The following is an 18738-nucleotide window of genomic DNA, read 5'->3' as shown; positions in this document are numbered from 1 at the left end:
GGAGTACCTGTACTCTCTTGAATTTTCATGAATCATTAAGAAATAGCCCCTCACCCTCAACTAGTTGCCACAGAGTATCATTAGAGATGCATCTGTGAAAGACAAATCTTTACTGTAGTGAAATGGCTTCTCTGTTGAAAGATATCCCAAGTTTTAGAAGTCAGGGAATCACTCACACCTGTTCAAAAGGCTGGAATTTGTTCTCTAGCCATAGCCATCACATTCTAAGCCAAAACAAGAAATGTCACAAGCAATTTGGAAAAGTCTTACTTACTGAGTTTATTTCTAAAGTGGAAACTCCTTCTTCATAGATTCCTTCCTGAATACAGGCTGCACATTTCTGAGGTCCCGAGCTGATAGAAGAGACCAAAAAAACCCAACCACAATATAAATAGCCTATATGATGCTGAATTTATCATTCCATTACAGTGATGCTTCTAAACAGACCCTGAAGAACCAAAGCAATGTGTGTGGCACTTATTTGAAAAAAAGCTAAGAGAACTCTTACTTAACATGCATTTGGCATTAGTTATTGATCCTTTTAAAAGCTATACATTTTTCATTCCTGGTATGAATGCTAGTTCTTTCATCATAGAATTAGCTGTTCTTAAATTTAATTTACTCCTCCTCTGCTTTTACAAGGGCAGAAGGTTTAACCAAAGCTTTGTCTGCAAGTATGATATGAGTATTTAAATACCTCTTCCTCTCTATGGCACCGCAAACAAGCTTTTTATGGGAAGGGGCTAATAAAGTAGCTTACAGCAGCACATAACTGGAGCACACCAACCTAGGTGTGCCCACTTGGCCTTATTCACTCCCTCTGAGCTCTTGGTTGAGGCTTTGTCTCTACCACATGAGGAATACAACAAACTCAGGAATCTACAAGGTCTTAGAGGAAAAACAGATGCTGAATCTTGGAGAGACAGAACATGGTACTTCACTCATAATTCACTAAATAATAACACTTTATTTCCTTTCCCCCTTCTTTTTACTTCTGGACATTTTGTTTTCAGACTCAAGGGGGATAAAATTACCTGATAATTTTCTTCAGGCAGTAAGAACAATAGCGGTGTCCACACTGAGCTTGAAATGGCCTTCTCAGAATATTCTTGCACTCTGAGCAGAGGTATTTGCCCTCCAATTTAGTCCCTAGTATCTCCTTTGAAAAACCAGGTTGGTTTAAATCCAAAGAACCAGGTGGAGTCAAGTTTGCTGCTGCCATGTGAACCGAAAACCCAAGGCGTGCCTTGAAATCCTGAAAAAGCAAAGAAAACCATTTGGTTATGGTCTCATTCTTACCAGAGCAGCTACACTTTTCATTGCATTTAATACATAATGTTACCAGGGCACCAGGAAGCCACCACCCCCTTTAACTAATCTATTCCAAATGCTAGGTGGTTCACACTGCTCTTTAATTAAAATCGGTTCAGGTTGTTGCTTGTCTTTTGCTATTTACCAGGGACTCCATAAATCAATACAAAAACAATGAGGTAAGATGAAGCATCTTTACTTGGTTCCCTTCTCAGCTTAATTGAGATACTAACGTATCAAAACCCCCAGCCAAAAACCAAGGAGAATGCTACCCTAAAGCCAAACTGATCAAGAGTATAAACAAATCATTTCAGAGTACCCAAAATTTTCAAGGCATAAGGCAAAACAGCCATGTTGCAGTTTTATATCTGCCCATTGGCAGAATGGACTGCAAATAAAGTCAGGTGAACCTACGTGAACAGTTGCAAGCCAAGATTTATAGACAATGTCTGAGGGGAGGAGAGGAAGGTTCTTTGAAGGGCTGAAACAAATGAAGAGGCAAAATGGTATAATCTAATCCAAAAAAGACTTGGCTGATTATATGTTTTTACTACACACAATGGTTTAAAGACCTACATCCCACAACTACCATAGGAGGACTAAACTGGCTGGTTGCTACCTCTTTTATTATTTCTTAATCAAGAGTCCAACCAGCTATTAGCCCAAGTTGGACTGAATTCCAAGCATTTTGTATTTCTAAACGTGGTTAAGTATGAAAATGCATCTGTAATAGAAACCCTTTACTGGCATAGGAATTCTAGTATACTATACAAAGTGCTCCTAAACAGGTGCAGCTATACTGGCCAAATCATTCTTTGTACTGCTGTGATGTAAAACTGCTTCTTATGAGAAGGAAGAGTTAAACCTCTGGATGTACAGCTATGCCAGCATGACTATCTACAGCAGAGGCTGTGAAGAGATTGCCCCTTTTCATAGCCATGCTTAAGACAGCTGTGTCAAAAAAAGTGCATAGAATAAACCTGATCTTACCATTACTGTTTTATTGTTGCATTTGTGTTTTTAATATACTCTTTACCAAGGGTAATTTTTGCTTATTACTGTAAACCAAGGTCCTAAAAATGACACTGTGAAGTGCTGAACACCCTCAGATTTTCTAAGATTGTTCATTTCCCCACAATCTCACGCCCTCACAGGTGTCCAATGGCAAAAAGCAATGAGTATAGCTGGACATAGGGAAAGGGTGGGGGGGAATATTAGGAACGCTAGGAATGTGGCCATAATAGCCAGGGTATGGTGGGGTATTGAATTAATCTGTGATAAAGACAATCTTCTGGCGAAATCAGTTTAGGGCAAAAGCCTGACTCTTATGACCTGAAGTACCATGGAGAGGGAATTCACCACCCAACAAGTAAAGCCAGGAGGCATAACACTTCCACAGGTAATATGGGACTGCTTGCTGAGAAGTAACTGTACTCAACTCTGCAGCACATGGGAACTAACTCCCCAACTCCTGTGCACCTTGAGGGCAGATGCTGCTGCCACCAAAGCCAGACATTGCCTACCTTCCTGCAGCCAAATTAAAGCAGAATAAGAGAAAAGAGGAGAACAGCACCCTCTGCTTTGCCACACCTCCTCTACAGCAGCTATGCAGCAGCTATGCATAAGGAAAGAAAGCTGGGCATATAGCGCCTTAACCTCAGAGCTAGTATTCACTGACAAGGGCGGCACCATCAAGGCAGGCATGAAGCACAGATGAACAACAGCAATTTAATGATCAGTGGCTGGCAAACGTAGCATTTCAGAGAGAAACTCTCTCTTTCAGCAAATGCTCCCAAATGCAGAAGAATAAGTGTACAAAAAGTAACTGCACTGATCTCTAAAAGCCTTCAAAAGTCCCAAATAAACCACTGTATCAACTTATGGTTAAGTCTTTGACTGCAATCAGATGTGGGTTAGATTCCTGGCACTGCCACAGATTCAAAGCATAACCCTGGTCTAATCATTGCCTATACCCCAGCCCCCTCACATGAAGATAACCATACTTAGTACCTTCACAGGACTTTTAAGAGGTTTAATTTATTAATACTTGTGAAGTGTTGTAAAGTCAATTAGCATGCAGTGCCACATAGGAAGCAAAGATCATTATAACCAGTGGTGCTCAAGCTCTGGCCCTCAAAGCCATGTCATCCAACTTGCAGGGCTCCCCACAGGTCTGGAAATTAGGCAGCAGGAAAGCGGTGGCAATGTTAATTTCCGCTACCTACTGCCAAATTTCTGGACCTGTGGGGAGCCCCATCATCTGGATAACATGGCCCTGCACGCTAGATTGTTCCCTTCTATTCCCAATGAAGCAAAAGAAAGCAAAATTCTGTGTGACCAGAATACAATAGCTCCAACAGCCATGGTAACTTCTAGGGACAAAAAGCCCAGAGCATAATCCTACATGCAATCCCTTTTCATTCTGTGTTGCTGCCTTATTTTTTCTCCGCAAGACAAACTCTACAATGCAGTTTCTTACAAAAACTTTCTAGATTGACTTAGGCACTGCGCTGGATGGGGTAGTACATAAATTTCACGCACTTGTCAGTTCCTACAACAACAAATTAGGAAGGCTACAGTAAAGAGCAATAAAGTCAACCCTTGCTGCTGGTCGGGCTGAATTTAACCAAAAAGCTAGAAGTTCATCTTTAAGGAAACCCCCAGGTGCTCCAAGGTTGCAAAAGCATACTCTAGCCAGGGCTGCCCAACTGGTGGCCCACGAGCCACAGGAAGTCCTTGAGGGGTTTATCTGTGGCCCCCAGCCTCCCACCCAAATCCTGCTCCTCTCATTGCTCCAACTGCAGCAGCAGCAGCAAAGGTTTCCAAACTCCCCCTCCCACCTCCAGCTTCCAGTTCCTGGCCCACCCTGAGCAGGACAGTGTGGTGCAGCACAGCCTGTGCCCAGAGAGCTGATGATGAGGCTGGGGCACCCGTATGTGTGTGGTAGAGTGCCCGGGGGAAACTGTGGCTCACACTGGGAGCACCTTTGTGCGTTTACATGGTACATTGGGGGAGTAGCCGGGGCTCATGTTGGCACACGGTACGTAGCCGCCTCTGGTGTGGCCCACAGATTGTGTGGTCCTTTGCTGCTTAAGAGTTGGACAGCTATGCCCTAGCTCAACCAAGAGATACAGTCTCAATTCAGGAACTACCAGGGGAGCAGACACATGAAACAATTATGCTGCTTTATTGGTGGGGGAGACTTGCTGCTCAGGAGCACATGTAACCAACATGTACATTCTTATCCCAGTGAGAAAAGCTCAACTGGAATAATTAACCCCTGAATGAAACCGCTAGTATATTGTTGCCATTTCTCTTCTGCTTACTGGATGACAGGAGCAGACAAAATAGTTATAGAATTAAGCTAGACCATGGTTAATTCTCTCCCTCCCCTTTAAAGCAGCATAATTGCATCACCCACCAAAGCCTTGGATGAAATATTTTGGCCTGGGACACAAATGTCAAACTAGATGAGGGGTGTTCAACTTGTGTAACAAGAGCCACAAGCAGCCAGTGTGTGTGGCACGGGGCAGATCAGGGAGAAGACAAACAGCACAGCAGTGGATAGGGCAGGGAGCTGAAAACAGAGCAAGAGTTCAGTCAAAGAGCACAGGACAGGATACCAAAAGCAGAGGTGGGTATCAGGCAGGGAAAGGGAATGGTACTAAGGGAGCATGCAGGACTAATTTGTGGCACTTCTGCGAAAGAGACTGGCCCCCCACTGGACTACATGATCACATTGGTCTTCCTTTTTTCATACAAAAATCAATGGTCTAGCTAAGCCTGCATTCCTTTCCAAAGGTTATTACTTAACCACTGACCTAATGGGGTCCTAGGGAGCTACACCTTACTGCAAAGTAAAACCAAGATCCTTACTGCTTGAAGTCATCAAAAGATTCCTATTAAGGACATTACCTGTATACGTGGCTCCTCCAGACTTTTCACTGAAAATCCACTTTTAAGACTACGCTCAATTCTCTTTTCTTAAGAACTGTATATTAAGGGCTGCCAGCTTTTATATAAAGATTACCTGCATTTCACCAAAAGACATTGTCCTTACAGATGCAGCTAGAAACCTGCTTCTCAAACCCATCATAATACTTGGATGAAACACACTACAAACCAGTTAAGAATAATACTGCTTTATAGGCCTCTTGCAGTCTGCACACAAAGACAGGCCAACAATATAAAAGCACAACAGCAACGTAGTGCCCATTTATTTCCACATCCAAAAAAAGAAGGGGAAGCTTGTTTCAGTCAAGTTTGTTCATGAGGATGTGTGTTAATATTCAATTCGAAAAAGCACCCAGCCTCTATGGGGAACAATCTCTAGAAATAAATTAAGTGAAGAAAAAAACGTGGGGGACCACTTCTGTCTATATTCAGGTGCACACAACTACAGTATCTGTATATTTCTTTCAAATCAACCTGTTCAAAAAGACTTTGACAAAGAAGGCTTTGGTGCTTTCATCTGACGGTGGCGAAACAAGTGTTAGTTTAGGCTCTCTGCACACAAGTTTCACAACTGCGGACAAATTATCAAGACAGTCACATGCACGTACCATTGCATACTGCTGGGTCACAGTTGCATTGTTAACCACTTCCATTTTCCAGTGGAGCACTGCTGTAGTAAGAGGTTACAGTTTCTGAGAAGGAGGTGTTCCCTGAGAACAAGGTACGCTGGGTCACACAGAGGCTGGGACTCAGAGCTAGCCTGAAATCCCCAGGCCTGGTTCAATTATAAACCAAGCCCTTCATTAGCAGAGTAACTTAAAAATGCAAGTTTTCACCCTGCTAAAAGCACTCTGGGTCATAGTCACGGCAGTATTTATGGACACAAACCTGCGCTGGATGAAGCGTTGCCAAAACAGTGCCTGTACTAGACATCTCCACAATATAAAACAGAAGCAGCGACCGAAGAAATGAGAGACCAAGGAGGCTAGCAAACAACAGAGAGAGATGTGGTGGATTGAAGGAAGTCTGGTCAAACCCTGCTGTGCCAGCCACGCTCAGCTGGGCAGCTTGAGGTCCTTGCAAGAGCACCAAAACCGCCGGGGGAATAGGTCGTAGCCTGCTGGTGCAAGGCGAGCGCTGCCAGGGGCTCGCGTGAGAAACCCCCCAGCTCTTGGCAACAGGAAAAGAAGAGAAAAACAAAAATCAAAAGCGGGGTGAAACCCAAGAGCTGGCCGTGCCCAGGGCCCCGAGCCGGCAGGCTGAGGAGCAGGGGAGCAGCCAGGGCAGCCGCTGGGGACCCAGCGCTGGAGCCGCCCGCTCCTCCCAGTCCTGCCCGGGCTCGTACCGGGTCCGCGCCGCCGGACAAGAGGCGAAGCCGCCGAGGCCTGCCCTGCCCTGGCCCCGCGGCTCCTGCTTGCCAGCACTGGGCGAGCCGGGGCGGACCTGAGTCCCCGGCCCGCGCCCCCCGCCCCGGGCCCGTGTCCCCGACTCACCAGCCGCGTCCGCTCGCCGCCACACCGGAAGCGGCCCCGCAGGCCCCGCCTCTGGGCCGCCATTGGCCGAGGGAGGGGGGAGCCGCACAGGCCCCGCCCCCTCCGCCGGGCCGGAAGGGACTGAGCTAATCAGGCCGCGACGCTCCGCGCGTTGCCTGCCTCTGCCCCTGGCCCTGCCCTAGCAGCGCTGTCTGCCAGCGTTCCCATCTCCTCGCCTAGGGAAGCCTGGGGGCATCGGCTGTACCAGTGTGCCCATGCAGCGCGGCCTGTCTCCCCAGACAACCGTCTACAAAGCTTCCCCCTTTTCTAAGCCGTGGCCAGGGGTGGATCAGGCAGAGCCTTCCCAGTGTGGCAGGTGTGCAGTGGGCCCTGCCTGGGATGCAGGGAAGGGAGCCACTGCCCTCACAGGGAAAGGGGAGATCTGTGTCCAAAAGACACTGCTTCGTGCCTGCTCGTCACAGGAGATGCTCCCCTCACAGCGCTTGTAAGCGCCTCGGGGCTGGGCCTGTCGTTTTACTGTGTTGTAACTGCCTGGCATACCGTGTGAATCGGGGCACAGACATCAGTCGTGAATGCAGCTTTCTGAAAATCCCAACCACTCATAGTGCTTCTTTTTCGCTACGGCACTTCCCCTCCCAGCTTCTTGTCAAGGCAGAATCAGAAATTCCGCTCCCCGCGTTTACGGTAATCCATCGGCTCATGCAAAATGCTGAGGAGAGCGCTGCGTTCATGCCACAGCTGTAGCTCTTACCAGCAGTATTCACAAGAGAAATGCTCACTAGGCAGACTGAAAGTGAATGCTGAGGTCTCTGTTTCATTTCTCAATTCCCTTGTGGATGCTGCTGGGGGGGGGCGCGAATAAGATGCACAGGGTCTGTTAGTGTCAATTGGGATGGCTGGACTGAAAATAGCAACTGGGGCTTCCTTTTGTCCAGGATCACCACTGTGAGATCTCAGCCCCTTACAAGCAAAATCCAAGTGATTTAAGATTCTTATTTACTCCCCATTTTACTGAAACTGAGGCAGAAAACTGAAGTGATTTGCCCTTGAGCTCAGTCATGTGTTATAACCACTAAACACGATACTGCCTTTCCCCTGCACAATTTCTGAGCATTTACTTTGCATTTGAGAACAGTCTGGACCCGTTCCAAAGTGCAGTGATGTCAACAGAAAGCCTCACAATGACTTGATCAAGCTCTCTACATTCACTTAAGGTGAAACTCTACATTCAACTCAATGGCCTTTCATCCTAATATAAGAAGTTCAAATCCAGCTCAAATTCACAGTGGTTATAAGTCAATGACCTCTGTGAAATGAGTTGTTGGTCTCAGTCCCGGTTTTAATGAACATGTATCTAAATTACACAGCTCCCTACCACTAACTGCAGGACTAAGGACTTGAAACGAGGTCAGGTTTACTAGTAGGGTAGTTGTGGGAACCTTCTATATAAACTACATTTGTAGTGCATCAATCATGGCTGTGACTGATATTACCGCCTATTGCATAGGTATACAGTGAATTTTGCTTATAGGCTAACAATACACCATCGTTCACCAGCTTAAGATAATCTAGCCATCACTTAAATCCTGCATTAAGAACAACAGGCAACTTGACCCTCCTTCTATGACTTACAAACATTTTATAGCCAACTCCAAAGCATGTCTGTTAAAGCCTAAGGAGAACAGAGAGTCTGAGGCTCTTTAACCAAAATCAGTTTGACTGCCCTAAACAAATCAAGACCTCACATACCTTTGAGGAAAGTGACATAGCTCATGCCAGCTCAGAAAATCAGCTCCTTGTTCAGAGGCATTTGCTTAGAACAGAAAGTGGAAGGAGATGCAGCAGTGGAGGACAGTCAGCAGGGGGTTTCATTTTAAAATGAGCCGAGAAAGGAAATGAAAATGATTGCCACGTGGCGGTTCCAACTCAGGAAGGTCAGTGCCAGGGTGCTTTTCATAGGGGAACTTGGCTTTGTTGGGAAGACTTTCTCTCTTGGTATACAATGTGCTCTCTTTTTGCACGATCCAGCTCTTTTCATCCATCTCCCTGACTCCCTCTGGAGAATCACTGGGAACAGCCCAGCAAATCAAAAGCCTTTTGGAGCAGTGGAAGGGACTTTCAGGCTTTATTGAGCCTTTCTTGTGCCAAATATGCCAAGTCCCAATGCCACAAGACCAAGTTCTCCAGTGCCCTACAGCCCTTAGGTATTAGCTGTGATGGCAGTAATAAATAACATTAGCAGGCAAACCTGACAACAAGCACAGAAAACTGGCACCAAAGGGTGATGTTTCCTGCCAATATATTCATGCCTGAAAACAGATGCTCAAAATACGACAGTGTCTCTTTGATTCTAACTATTTGACTCTACCTTTAGGGATATTCTCACAGAGCTACACTATATTTGTAAGGTGATTCTCAGCTAATATACACTGAAGTTGGAGTTAAAGATCTACCCCTCTGGGTCTATCTACATGGGAAAGCTGTACCATTTTAATTATGTCAACTAATATGGCCTCCGTTATACCATTATAAGGTTGCTTCATACTGTATCTGCTTGGAAAGGGGAGTACTGTAACTATGCAATAGGCCACTATTAGTGGAACAACTGCTTGCAGGCTAGGGATTTTCCTAGTATAATAGTTTCAGTAAATAATTGCAAGCACTTCCCCACCACCCTAACAGGAACAGACATCACAGCCACCTTTTCAATACAGACCAGGACTTAGTCATGCTGACAGCCAGGAAAGCTCAAGTGATCACTTATTCAAATCACTGACCCATGAATAGTCATCAGGACAGCTGATAATACTGTAACTTTGTTGATGTGATATTGCACCTGCCATCTGCTGGCCACAAGACAGAACTGCTGCAGGACAGAATAGGAAAGAAACTTCACCCAAGGTGCTGGACTTACATTTCCTGCCGCCCCCCCCCCCGTTGTTTCCTAAATCTCTTGAGCTACCAAAAGGCAGGTACCACTGCAGAAACAGATGACTTGGCCCTCGAGAGGGGGCACAGTGATCAAAGAAGGGATGTTCTATTGCTGCACTGGAAGTCAGCCAGTCTTACAATATATAGACATTTTTAAAACGGGTATAGAGAAGGATTTTAAGGGGGTTGTTTCAGCTTATTTACCTTAGAAATGCCAACTATAGTTTTCTGTTTTTTTCTGAAGAGTTCCTTGGAAAACTGAGAGGTGTGGCCTGGGAACTCTGTCAGTCCTTTAGTTGAAAGAGCCAGGATGGGTCGTCTGAAGTGCTGAGAGCTTTTCTCCAGACTATTAGGGCTATATGGGGTTTAAGAAAAAAACAAAGAAACCAAAAAAATGAAGGATTTTTAAGCAGCCAAAAATCACTCTCCATTTCAAGACTTCATGTATTATCAGTAGCAGTGGTAATATTTATTTGTAGCATTGCATCAGTGCTGAGGAGGTCCTATCATGGATCAGAGCCCTATTGTTTGAGGTACTATGCAAACACCAAATGAAAAGATGGTCTCTCTTCCACAGTGCTTTCCTGGTTCCCCATGTGTCCTAAAAGACCCCTTCTCCAGTTTCAAGGTAGATGCGCCCTGAGTTACAATTATATAAATACAAGCAGAAAAAATAAATTATGGAAGTCTTTCCAGCTCTTCTCTCTGTGTATCGTGAAGCAAGAATTAAACAAAAAGCCTTAATTCCAATGTTTCCCTTTGCCAGTTGACTTCTAGGAGGATTGAGCATCAGCCTAAGTGTAGTCACTAGTCTGCCTTCTGCCAATACTTTCACAATTCTTGTAGCATCCTGCTAGGCGGATGGGAGCAGAGCTTGAAAGGCATCTGAACCCCCTTCTTCAGACTCATGCCAGGGCCACCCCCAACCTACTCAGCAACAAATGGGTACCAGCCCTTCAGGCTAGGGCAACTACATAATATCAGCATATGGGAAAATGAAAATCTCCTTTATAGTCACAATCTCAAATAACAAATGGCATTATTTCATCTGTTAGTGTAGGCATGTATGAATCCAATATATTTGAAAAGGGCAACTTCAGAAACTGCTTAACAAGGTCAATAAGACCAGAAGCCACATTAAACAGTATTCATAACTACTATATTGTCTTTCATAAAACCAGAACCTTTTGCTTCTGAAAATTAAATTATGCAATGTGTACAATGAGTCCACTTCCATTGCTGTCCTGCCACACTCTATGGAGATCTTGTCATTTTAGCAGATCTGGCAAACACACCTTTCACTTTGTTCTGGAGAAACATTCATGTGTGAAGACATTAGCTCCATCCTTTCCTCTGGAAACACTCGCACCCCTGCTGACTTAACCATTTTGCTAAAGAATTCTCCAAGGTTCACTCAGACAAGGTTCCTTGGGTGAATTTGATATCTTTTATTAGACCAACCCAAATGGTTGGAGAATAGTTATTAAGCAAGCTTTTGGGTTCAAAAACCCTTCGTCAGGCTAAGGAAGCTTCAGCAGTTGGTGTGCGCTCTTCCAAGGTTCACTCTTTACTTTTTTCACAAACACTCAAATCCGACTCTCTTCCAAGAAGACATCAGACCAACCTCCTCCACCCCTCAGAACAACCTCCACCCCTCAGAACATAACTTTCTTTGTTTATAACAGGGTACGTTGCCCCACAAGAACACCGCGTGCACTATAATCATCTTGTTGAATGTTGCCCAATACTCAATGCCAGTTCTTGCTTCATGTCAGTGAATTTTTCTTTAGTTGTCATCTCTTCTTCTCCAAGTTTCTCTTGTTTTTCCTTCAAGGAATCAAAATCAAATCTGGGTGGTGCTGGTGGGACAACGCAGCTTGCAACACTTTCATCTGCAGTGAAGCCACGTAAAGCCCCTGCATGGCTGAACAGGACGTGTATTTTGTTTAGCATTCAGTCAGAGCCAGACACAGACATGGGCAAACAAGGCGGCTGCCAAGGGCCCGGACAGAAAGTGGGCCCCAAAATGGTAATTTTTATTATTATTATTATTTCTGGCAAACAGGGCAGGGGGAAGGGCAATGCTAAAAGTTTGCCTGGGGCTGCCAGGACTCAAAGTAGTGATGCACTCAGTAAATTTCACAATGTCTTTCCAAGGGCATCTGAACCATCCACCTGTACAGCAGCGCCAACACGGCAAGCCAAATTTATCGCTCCAAATCTTCTGTTCTCCTAGGAGAGAACATCTGGGCTGCTGCCCAAGCCTTTTATCATGACTGACCCAGTTCTTGATCCCGGCACACCGCGTAGGCCACAGTCTGCCAGGGAGATCAAACAAGGAAGAGGGGGCTCTGCGGGGCTAAGGCTGGGCCCAGACCTAACCACTGCAGAGGCAACGGAAGCCAGACGCTTACCGCTGCCAGTCCACCGTGGAGGCACGAGGCACCGGCCACGTGCGAACGAGGGTGGAGTGCCCCACGTGGCCCGCTCGCCGGGGACTGCGCATGCGCGGCGGCACCTAATTCCGCCCCTGCCACCACCACTCCCTGGGTCATGCAGCTTGGTGTTCCCCGCACTTACGACCCGGCCGCTGATTGGGCAAGATTGATCACTGGCCCTTACTTGGGCCAATCACTGGATGCCATTGAATTAGTGACGTGCAAAACAACCTATCAGAAAGGCAAAAACAATCTCCTCCGTGAGGTTGACACAAGCCAATCAGATAAATGACAGCTTTGTTGGACGGCTCGTTCTACCCTATAGGAAATCGAAGCGTCAACAATAAGTGACCGGGCTGGTCTGGAAGGCAAACTCCATTGAGGCCAAAGCTCCCAAAATCCCACCCCCCTTGCACGGGTGTCTCTCCGCCACTAAGAGCGCGCGTTCCACGACAGGCGTGGGCAGCGTCCAATAAACCTCTCCGAGCGGTCCCAGGCGCCTATCTCATCCAATCGCTAGACCGGGAGGGGATGAGTGGCAAGCGGAGCGCCGAATGAGCCGCGAGGCGGCCGCGACAGCTGGAGCCGTGGCGCAGGAGGGCGCAGGCGGAGTCGGGGCCATGGCGGAGAGCGACTGGGACACGGTCACGGTGCTGCGCAAGAAGGGCCCGAGCGCGGCCCAGGCCAAGTCCAAGCAGGTGAGGGGGCTTCGGCCGGGTTCTCCGCGATGCTTCAGGCGCCCTCCCTCTCCCAACGGGTGTTCCCACCCCTCTCCCCCAACGCCCCCCTCTAACGGCCGTTCCAACGACCCCCCAACAGCCCCCCCCGCCCCGGCGCCGCCCCTCGCGCTGCTGCTGCTGACTCACGCAGCTCCTCCGCTGCCCGCGACAGGCCCCGGGCTCCCGCGGGAGTCAGGCGGACTCGAGGGGACGGGGACGTGCTCGTGCTCGTGCTGGAGCCCTCCCCGTTCTTATGTATTTGCAGGGTTCTGCTGTTTTCGGTAGGGATCCGTTTGACTTGAAGAGTGGCGGGTGGTTTTGAAAACCCCGGGCCACTAAAGCAGCTGGCTGATGCAACCTGCTGGGCTGGAGCCCAGATCGTACCGTTTTGCAGCAAGCCCGCGCGTGTGGGCTTGGTTTTTTTAGCCCCCCGTCGCTTTTGTCCCGTGGAGAAAATTCAGTGCTGTCTTGCTGATCTTTCTTGTTGCTCCTCACCAGCGATTCAAGTTCCAGCTTGAAACAAGAGCAGGGGGTTTTTTGGCGTCAGTAAAGAGAAGTACGCCTGGCTGGTTATTTAACTTGTGTCTGGTTTGAGTCACGAGCGCTCGCTATGTTTTGGTTTGTAGGTTACATAAAGAAATAGCCAGAAAATAAGGTTGACCAGGGAATAGCTTACTTAAAAAAAAACAAACAACAACCAGATCTGCTCTAATACCTTAGAGCAGTGGTTCTCAAACTTTTTATTTTTTCTCATGGACCACTTGAAAATTGCTGAGGGTCTCGGCGGACCGCTGAATAAACTTCTTTTTTTGTTGTACAAATCGAAGCCAGCATTCGCTGTAAGCTGCGCGGCCTTGCAGGCACACTCGTGCTGTGCTGCCAGGCACGGCCGCGCAGCTTAGAGGGCGCGCTGATCGAAGTGCACCGCTCCTGTCGTAAGATCAGTAACGTCAGCTTGCGAGTACAGATATTCTCGATTACCCCACAACCTTTCCGCGGATCGCCCAAATGGAGCTGGTGGACCAGCGGGGGTCCGCCGGCCACGCTCTGAGAACCTCTGCCTTGGAGCAAAGTGATGTCTCGCATCTAAATGGTCCGACTGTTAGCTAAAGTCAGGAGGGCAGAGAGAGCACTCCTACCTGAGTTGGTCTAAGAAAAGATGTCAGATTTGTCCAATGAACCTTGTCTGCCTACGTCCTTAGACCAACACGGCTACAACCTTCGCCCCTGTTCCTATGCACTTGTCATTCCTAGCAAGATTAGTGCTTGACAACAAGCAGTTATTCTTTAACTAGACAGAATGACTAGATGAGCCCAAACAAAAAAACAATCTGATTATGTGAGATTTGACTCATTTTTGTGGCTATAGATCTACCGACTTCTTGTTCATGGAAGCATTTTGTTCTGCCTGTCCTGCCTCAAAATCTAGGTGCAGGGACATTCACACCCACACAGTCTCCAGTCTTTCTCCAGTATATCCAAAATGTCTAAATAATGAGGACGATTTTCCCACTAAACCTCATAAATCTTTTTTCCAACTGCCAAAGTAAGCTACTTTCTTCCTTCTCTCTCGTAGCTGTATTATTGTGGGTTGCCTGGATACATGCTTGTGGAGGATTTGCATGTTAGCAGCTTGGCTATATAACAAAGATTGATTACTTTCCAATAGTAAGAGTCATCCACCGATTGTTTAAACAGAAGCCTATATCTTTATGGTGGTGCAGCTAATTTTGATTAAGTTAAATTTTCTTCTTTCCAGGCAGTCTTAGCAGCTCAGAGAAGAGGAGAAGATGTGGAGACCTCCAAGAAATGTATGTATTTCTGTCTGGGAAGTAGCAGTTATGTGCTTTCACCTAATTTCAGGATAATAAATAAGCATGTTGCCTTCAGTATGATATGACAGCTTCTGTGCTGTAAAAATCATTGTTCAACAGGCAGGACTTAAACACATCTCATTTCATTGGGGCTAATGTTTCAGGATCTAACTGATCCATGCAACAAAATAAGACAGGAAATATTACAGAGTCCTGGTGAAGTATGCTTACTAGTGGAACTAACCATGGTAATTTTTCTTTCTCCTTGTCACATTGAAACAAAACACACTTTGCTGAATAGACAAACTTCTTTGGGTAGATGTGATATCTTTTATTAGACCAACTGGAAAGTTCTTTGCAAGCTTTGGTGAATATTGACTTTTATAATTGTCACTACTTAGGAAGCTTGAGTTATTAAGCTCAATCTCAGTACAGACAATCTGCAGAACAGTGGTCATAGCTTCATAATTTGTTGCAGCCAGCTTTCCGTGTACAGAATGGTATTTAATCCCGTGTCAGTGCCTCCTACTCACCTATACAGCCAAATCCATTTTTTCCAAACCAGTTTTTGGATAGATTATACTTGTTAATTGCCAGGCTTCTTATAAAAAGTAAAGATACTTTTTGAGCATCATGAAGAAAACCTAGTATAACTCTTCTTGAATTACAAATTATCAAATTACTCTCACTTGAAACTTTGACCAGCCTCTAATATTGCAGAGGCAAAGCTGAGGGCTGGGGAAGCTAGTGTCTTGTAGAGTGCCAAAGCACCATACTGTCTGCAAAACTATTCTGTGCACAAGGAAAGTACTAATAACTTTTAAGACTTCAATGTGGTGTTTTGTCTGTTAATGGCACCATGCAGAGGAGAAAATATGGGGCTCTTGAGTTGTGGGTTTTTCAAGGTCTCTTTCTGCATGTGTTCTTATATTGAGAAAATAAGGTCTGGGATAGTCTGTGATAATTGGAAACTTAAGCATCTGTTTCCCTCCATGCTTTCACCTCTTCCTCTTGATGTCACTCTTCTTATTTGGAATGTTGATGCCTCCATAGATTTATCTGACAAATGCTGACCTTAATGTCAATAGCAAACACTTTGTGTAAGGGAAGCTTTTCACCTTTAACATGCTTGCCCTGTCAGTAAGGTAAATAGACTGTCAATGCCACCAGCAAAATCCGTAGAGCTTTTACAGTTGACTTGTATTTAGAACAACAGAAACCAGCCTTCTCAGGCTTTTGTTGTGAATTGTAAATAAGATAAATGTGTACAAATTCAGTAGTTAAATACTTTGCAAATCACCTTTTTAAAACCTGCGTGCCTCAAATGTTTGAAGTGCCTTAGGGGTTGAAGTATGGGAGCTGAACTGCTGAGAGGAAGTCAACCATTCTAAACAACCTTCCATTATATGCTTAGAAGTGTGCAAGAGCAGGACAACGATGCGTGCGTTTCTTTGGCTATTTCACTCAAAAAATGCAGAAGGACTTGATTCAGTTCAATGGGCACTTCAACAATTGGGATGTTAAATCCTGAAAGTTTTCCAAATTTTGTAGGAGCTGAGACTTAGAAAATACTCATCCTGTCAGTACAGTTCTGAAGCCTACCTTTTCATTGTTCTTGTTTTGAATGGCAGGGGCAGCAGGTCAAAACAAACAGCATTTTATCACTAAGAATACAGCCAAGCTGGACCGAGAGACAGAAGAGTTACACCATGACAGAGTTTCCCTTGAGGTAGGCAAAGTCATCCAGCAGGGTCGACAGAGCAAGGGCATGACCCAAAAGGATTTGGCCACAGTAAGTATTAATTGATTTCATCTAGCCTTTACTCCTGCTTCTCCCCAGCCCTGGTCTGAGTGTGAGCGCATGTGGCACTCTTAAGCAGTGTGAAACCAGCTGCTTGTCCCCTATCTTGCTGCATCAAGCTGGAGAGGAGATGGAAAGTTTTGAGCCTAATGCAGTAGTTTAATTAGCAGCTGAGATGATGGACCTGTGGACTCTGTTTAGAACTTGTGAATATTCTTTACTGACTGTGAGCACAAATATGGCAAGTGGGTGGGTATTTAATGTTTCTTACTCTGTCAAGGCAAATGAGCCCTCACCTAGTAATTGCAGATTTGGGGCTTTGTCTTATCTCTGTCTGAGCTACTGAACAATGGCGTTCCTGTCGTAATTTTGGACCGCACTAGTTTGTAGTCACATAAGGCTTTTGTACTTCTGAGATAATCTTGTCATTAGTGTTATATGGGGTGGCTTGGGTTTGTGCTTCTGAATGTTTACTGTGTATTGAACTGATGTGTTTAAAGCACATCTTCTCTTTAGAAAATCAATGAAAAGCCACAAGTTATTGCTGACTACGAATCTGGAAGAGCAATCCCCAATAATCAGGTTATGGGCAAGATCGAAAGGGCCATCGGTAAGTGTTACTTACAGACTCCCAACATATCTAAACTATTTGCAGTGCCTGGGAAGGATCGTTTCCCTTAATGGGCATGTATATTTAGCTGCTTCTCATGTAACAAACTGACACTCTATAAGATAACAGTTAGTGTTTTAGGACTGTAGCTCCAGGGGTGTGATGCTCTAGATTCTGAGCCACTGCTGTTTCATGGAGCATCCTGTGTGGTTTCTCTCAAGGTGCATCTGCTGTTAAAACTAAGTGCCAGCTGATCCAGAAACAAAAACGCTTAAGCTTTCATCCCCTTGCAGGAACTGAAAGTTTTTAGATTGGGTCAGTGCCTAGGATTTGTTTTGTACCCTCCAGAAAAGTGCTGTCATAATGGGGCATTTCAAGGCCTGAGACTGAATCTGAAATCTGGTAGCCTGCAAGTGAGAGAACTGCCCCTCAAAAATTTTAATAGGCTATAGTTGCTGCTAATACTATGTGGAATGGCTGTAGTTATTTACGCTTAGGCAGCAGAGTGATGCTTCTGGGATGAGGAATATTTTATTTTTTTTATCAAAGTGTCAATCTCTGGCCAACGGTATAGCTGGCAAGGATTATCCAGGACATGTAGGATTAGCCCAGATACCTGAACTAGGATTAATTTTTTTTTTTTTTTAATTTTGAACTGCCTGCTAATCATGCCTTGCAAATAAACTTCTGCTATAATCCTTGTTTCTCCTTGGTTTTTGTCTTTTACTGTCAGTTACCCCAAGCACTTTGAATTCATTCATGTCTAGCTGGCTAAAAATTCAGATCTTATTTTGGTGTGTAGTGAAAACTCAAGTTCTCTTGATGAAAGATGTCTCCTTTGTTTCGTTCCAGGTCTTAAGCTACGTGGGAAGGATATTGGAAAACCACTCGAAGCTGGTCCAAAAGGGAAATGAAAACAAAGCCTCGAAATCAGTTTGTTCAGACTGATCTCGTCTGGCTGGTTCTCCTTAACCACCAGAATCTCTCTTCGTATTGCCAAGCTGAACAAGAGGGTTTCAGACTTGCTTGGGGGGGAAATCTGCAGAATCTCTACCTGCTGTAAAAAGGCAAATTTAAAGAAGCGATTTTTCCTGATTTTGTTTTTCCTTCCTCCTTTCCAGAGATTGAGGAACTAAACCCAAAAATACTGCATCTAACTTCGCCAGAAAAAAAATATGCATCTTGGTGTTTTAGAAGCAGCTACTGTTAAGACACTTGGGTGATCTGAAGTGGGATCATTTAATTGAATCAGCTTTGGGGGTGGGTGGGATATTGTAACAAGTTTGGGAGAGGCGGGGGTTAGTCATATCTGTAATGGAAATGAGTGACTCTCAGTCACTGCATCACAATGACTCTTTGTTCCTTCCAGCCTGTTTTAAAGAGATCTATAATAAAGTTTGTTACCCTTCAGTTGGATGGCATAGCCACTCCTTGGATCTTCCCATTGATACTGTTTTCAGTCTTCCATTGTGCAGGGGGTCGGACTCGATGATATATTGAGGTCCCTTCCGACCCTAACATCTATGAATCTATGGATTGAGGAGGGTCTTGCCTTTCTGACTCCCCTTTAGGTCTGGGCGTATAACTTAGTCTTGTTACACTTTTCACTAGACCCCATGGCTTCTTTCACAGCTTCTGGTAACTTACTCTTCCTGGGTTCTTCGGCT

General features: G+C 45.5%; 2 protein-coding genes across 6 annotated transcripts in view; one reads left to right on the top strand and one right to left on the bottom strand.

Moving 5' to 3' along the window:
* Positions 1-8578, bottom strand: part of TRAF2 (TNF receptor associated factor 2) — a 39685-nt gene extending 31107 nt beyond the window's left edge. Inside the window, exons 1-3 of one of the 5 annotated variants that reach the window (XM_019475779.2) lie at positions 8508-8578; positions 1035-1255; positions 275-353 (exon numbers count right to left, since the gene is read on the bottom strand). In XM_019475779.2, coding sequence (XP_019331324.1) covers positions 275-353; positions 1035-1255; positions 8508-8525 — 318 coding nt within the window. In that variant the 5' untranslated portion in view covers positions 8526-8578. Of the gene's footprint in view, positions 1-274; positions 354-1034; positions 1256-5873; positions 5974-6153; positions 6717-6758; positions 6793-8507 lie in introns of those variants that run through there. The other 4 variants (XM_019475780.2, XM_019475778.2, XM_019475781.2 and 1 more) reach the window with 4 other exon arrangements.
* Positions 8579-12714: 4136 nt separating this feature from the next.
* Positions 12715-18481, top strand: EDF1 (endothelial differentiation related factor 1). Its single transcript, XM_006267558.4, has 5 exons — positions 12715-12825; positions 14606-14657; positions 16292-16452; positions 16978-17071; positions 17924-18481. The coding sequence occupies exons 1-5, from the start codon at positions 12748-12750 to the stop codon at positions 17983-17985; spliced, it is 447 nt and encodes a 148-aa protein (XP_006267620.1). The 5' UTR covers positions 12715-12747; the 3' UTR covers positions 17986-18481.
* The last annotated feature ends 257 nt before the right edge of the window (positions 18482-18738 follow it).

The sequence above is a fragment of the Alligator mississippiensis genome, chromosome 12 (assembly GCF_030867095.1).
Source record: "Alligator mississippiensis isolate rAllMis1 chromosome 12, rAllMis1, whole genome shotgun sequence".
In the NCBI taxonomy this organism is placed as follows: domain Eukaryota; kingdom Metazoa; phylum Chordata; order Crocodylia; family Alligatoridae; genus Alligator; species Alligator mississippiensis.
The sequence above is the reverse complement of the archived record's forward strand: the minus strand, read 5'-3'. Positions and strand labels throughout refer to the sequence as shown.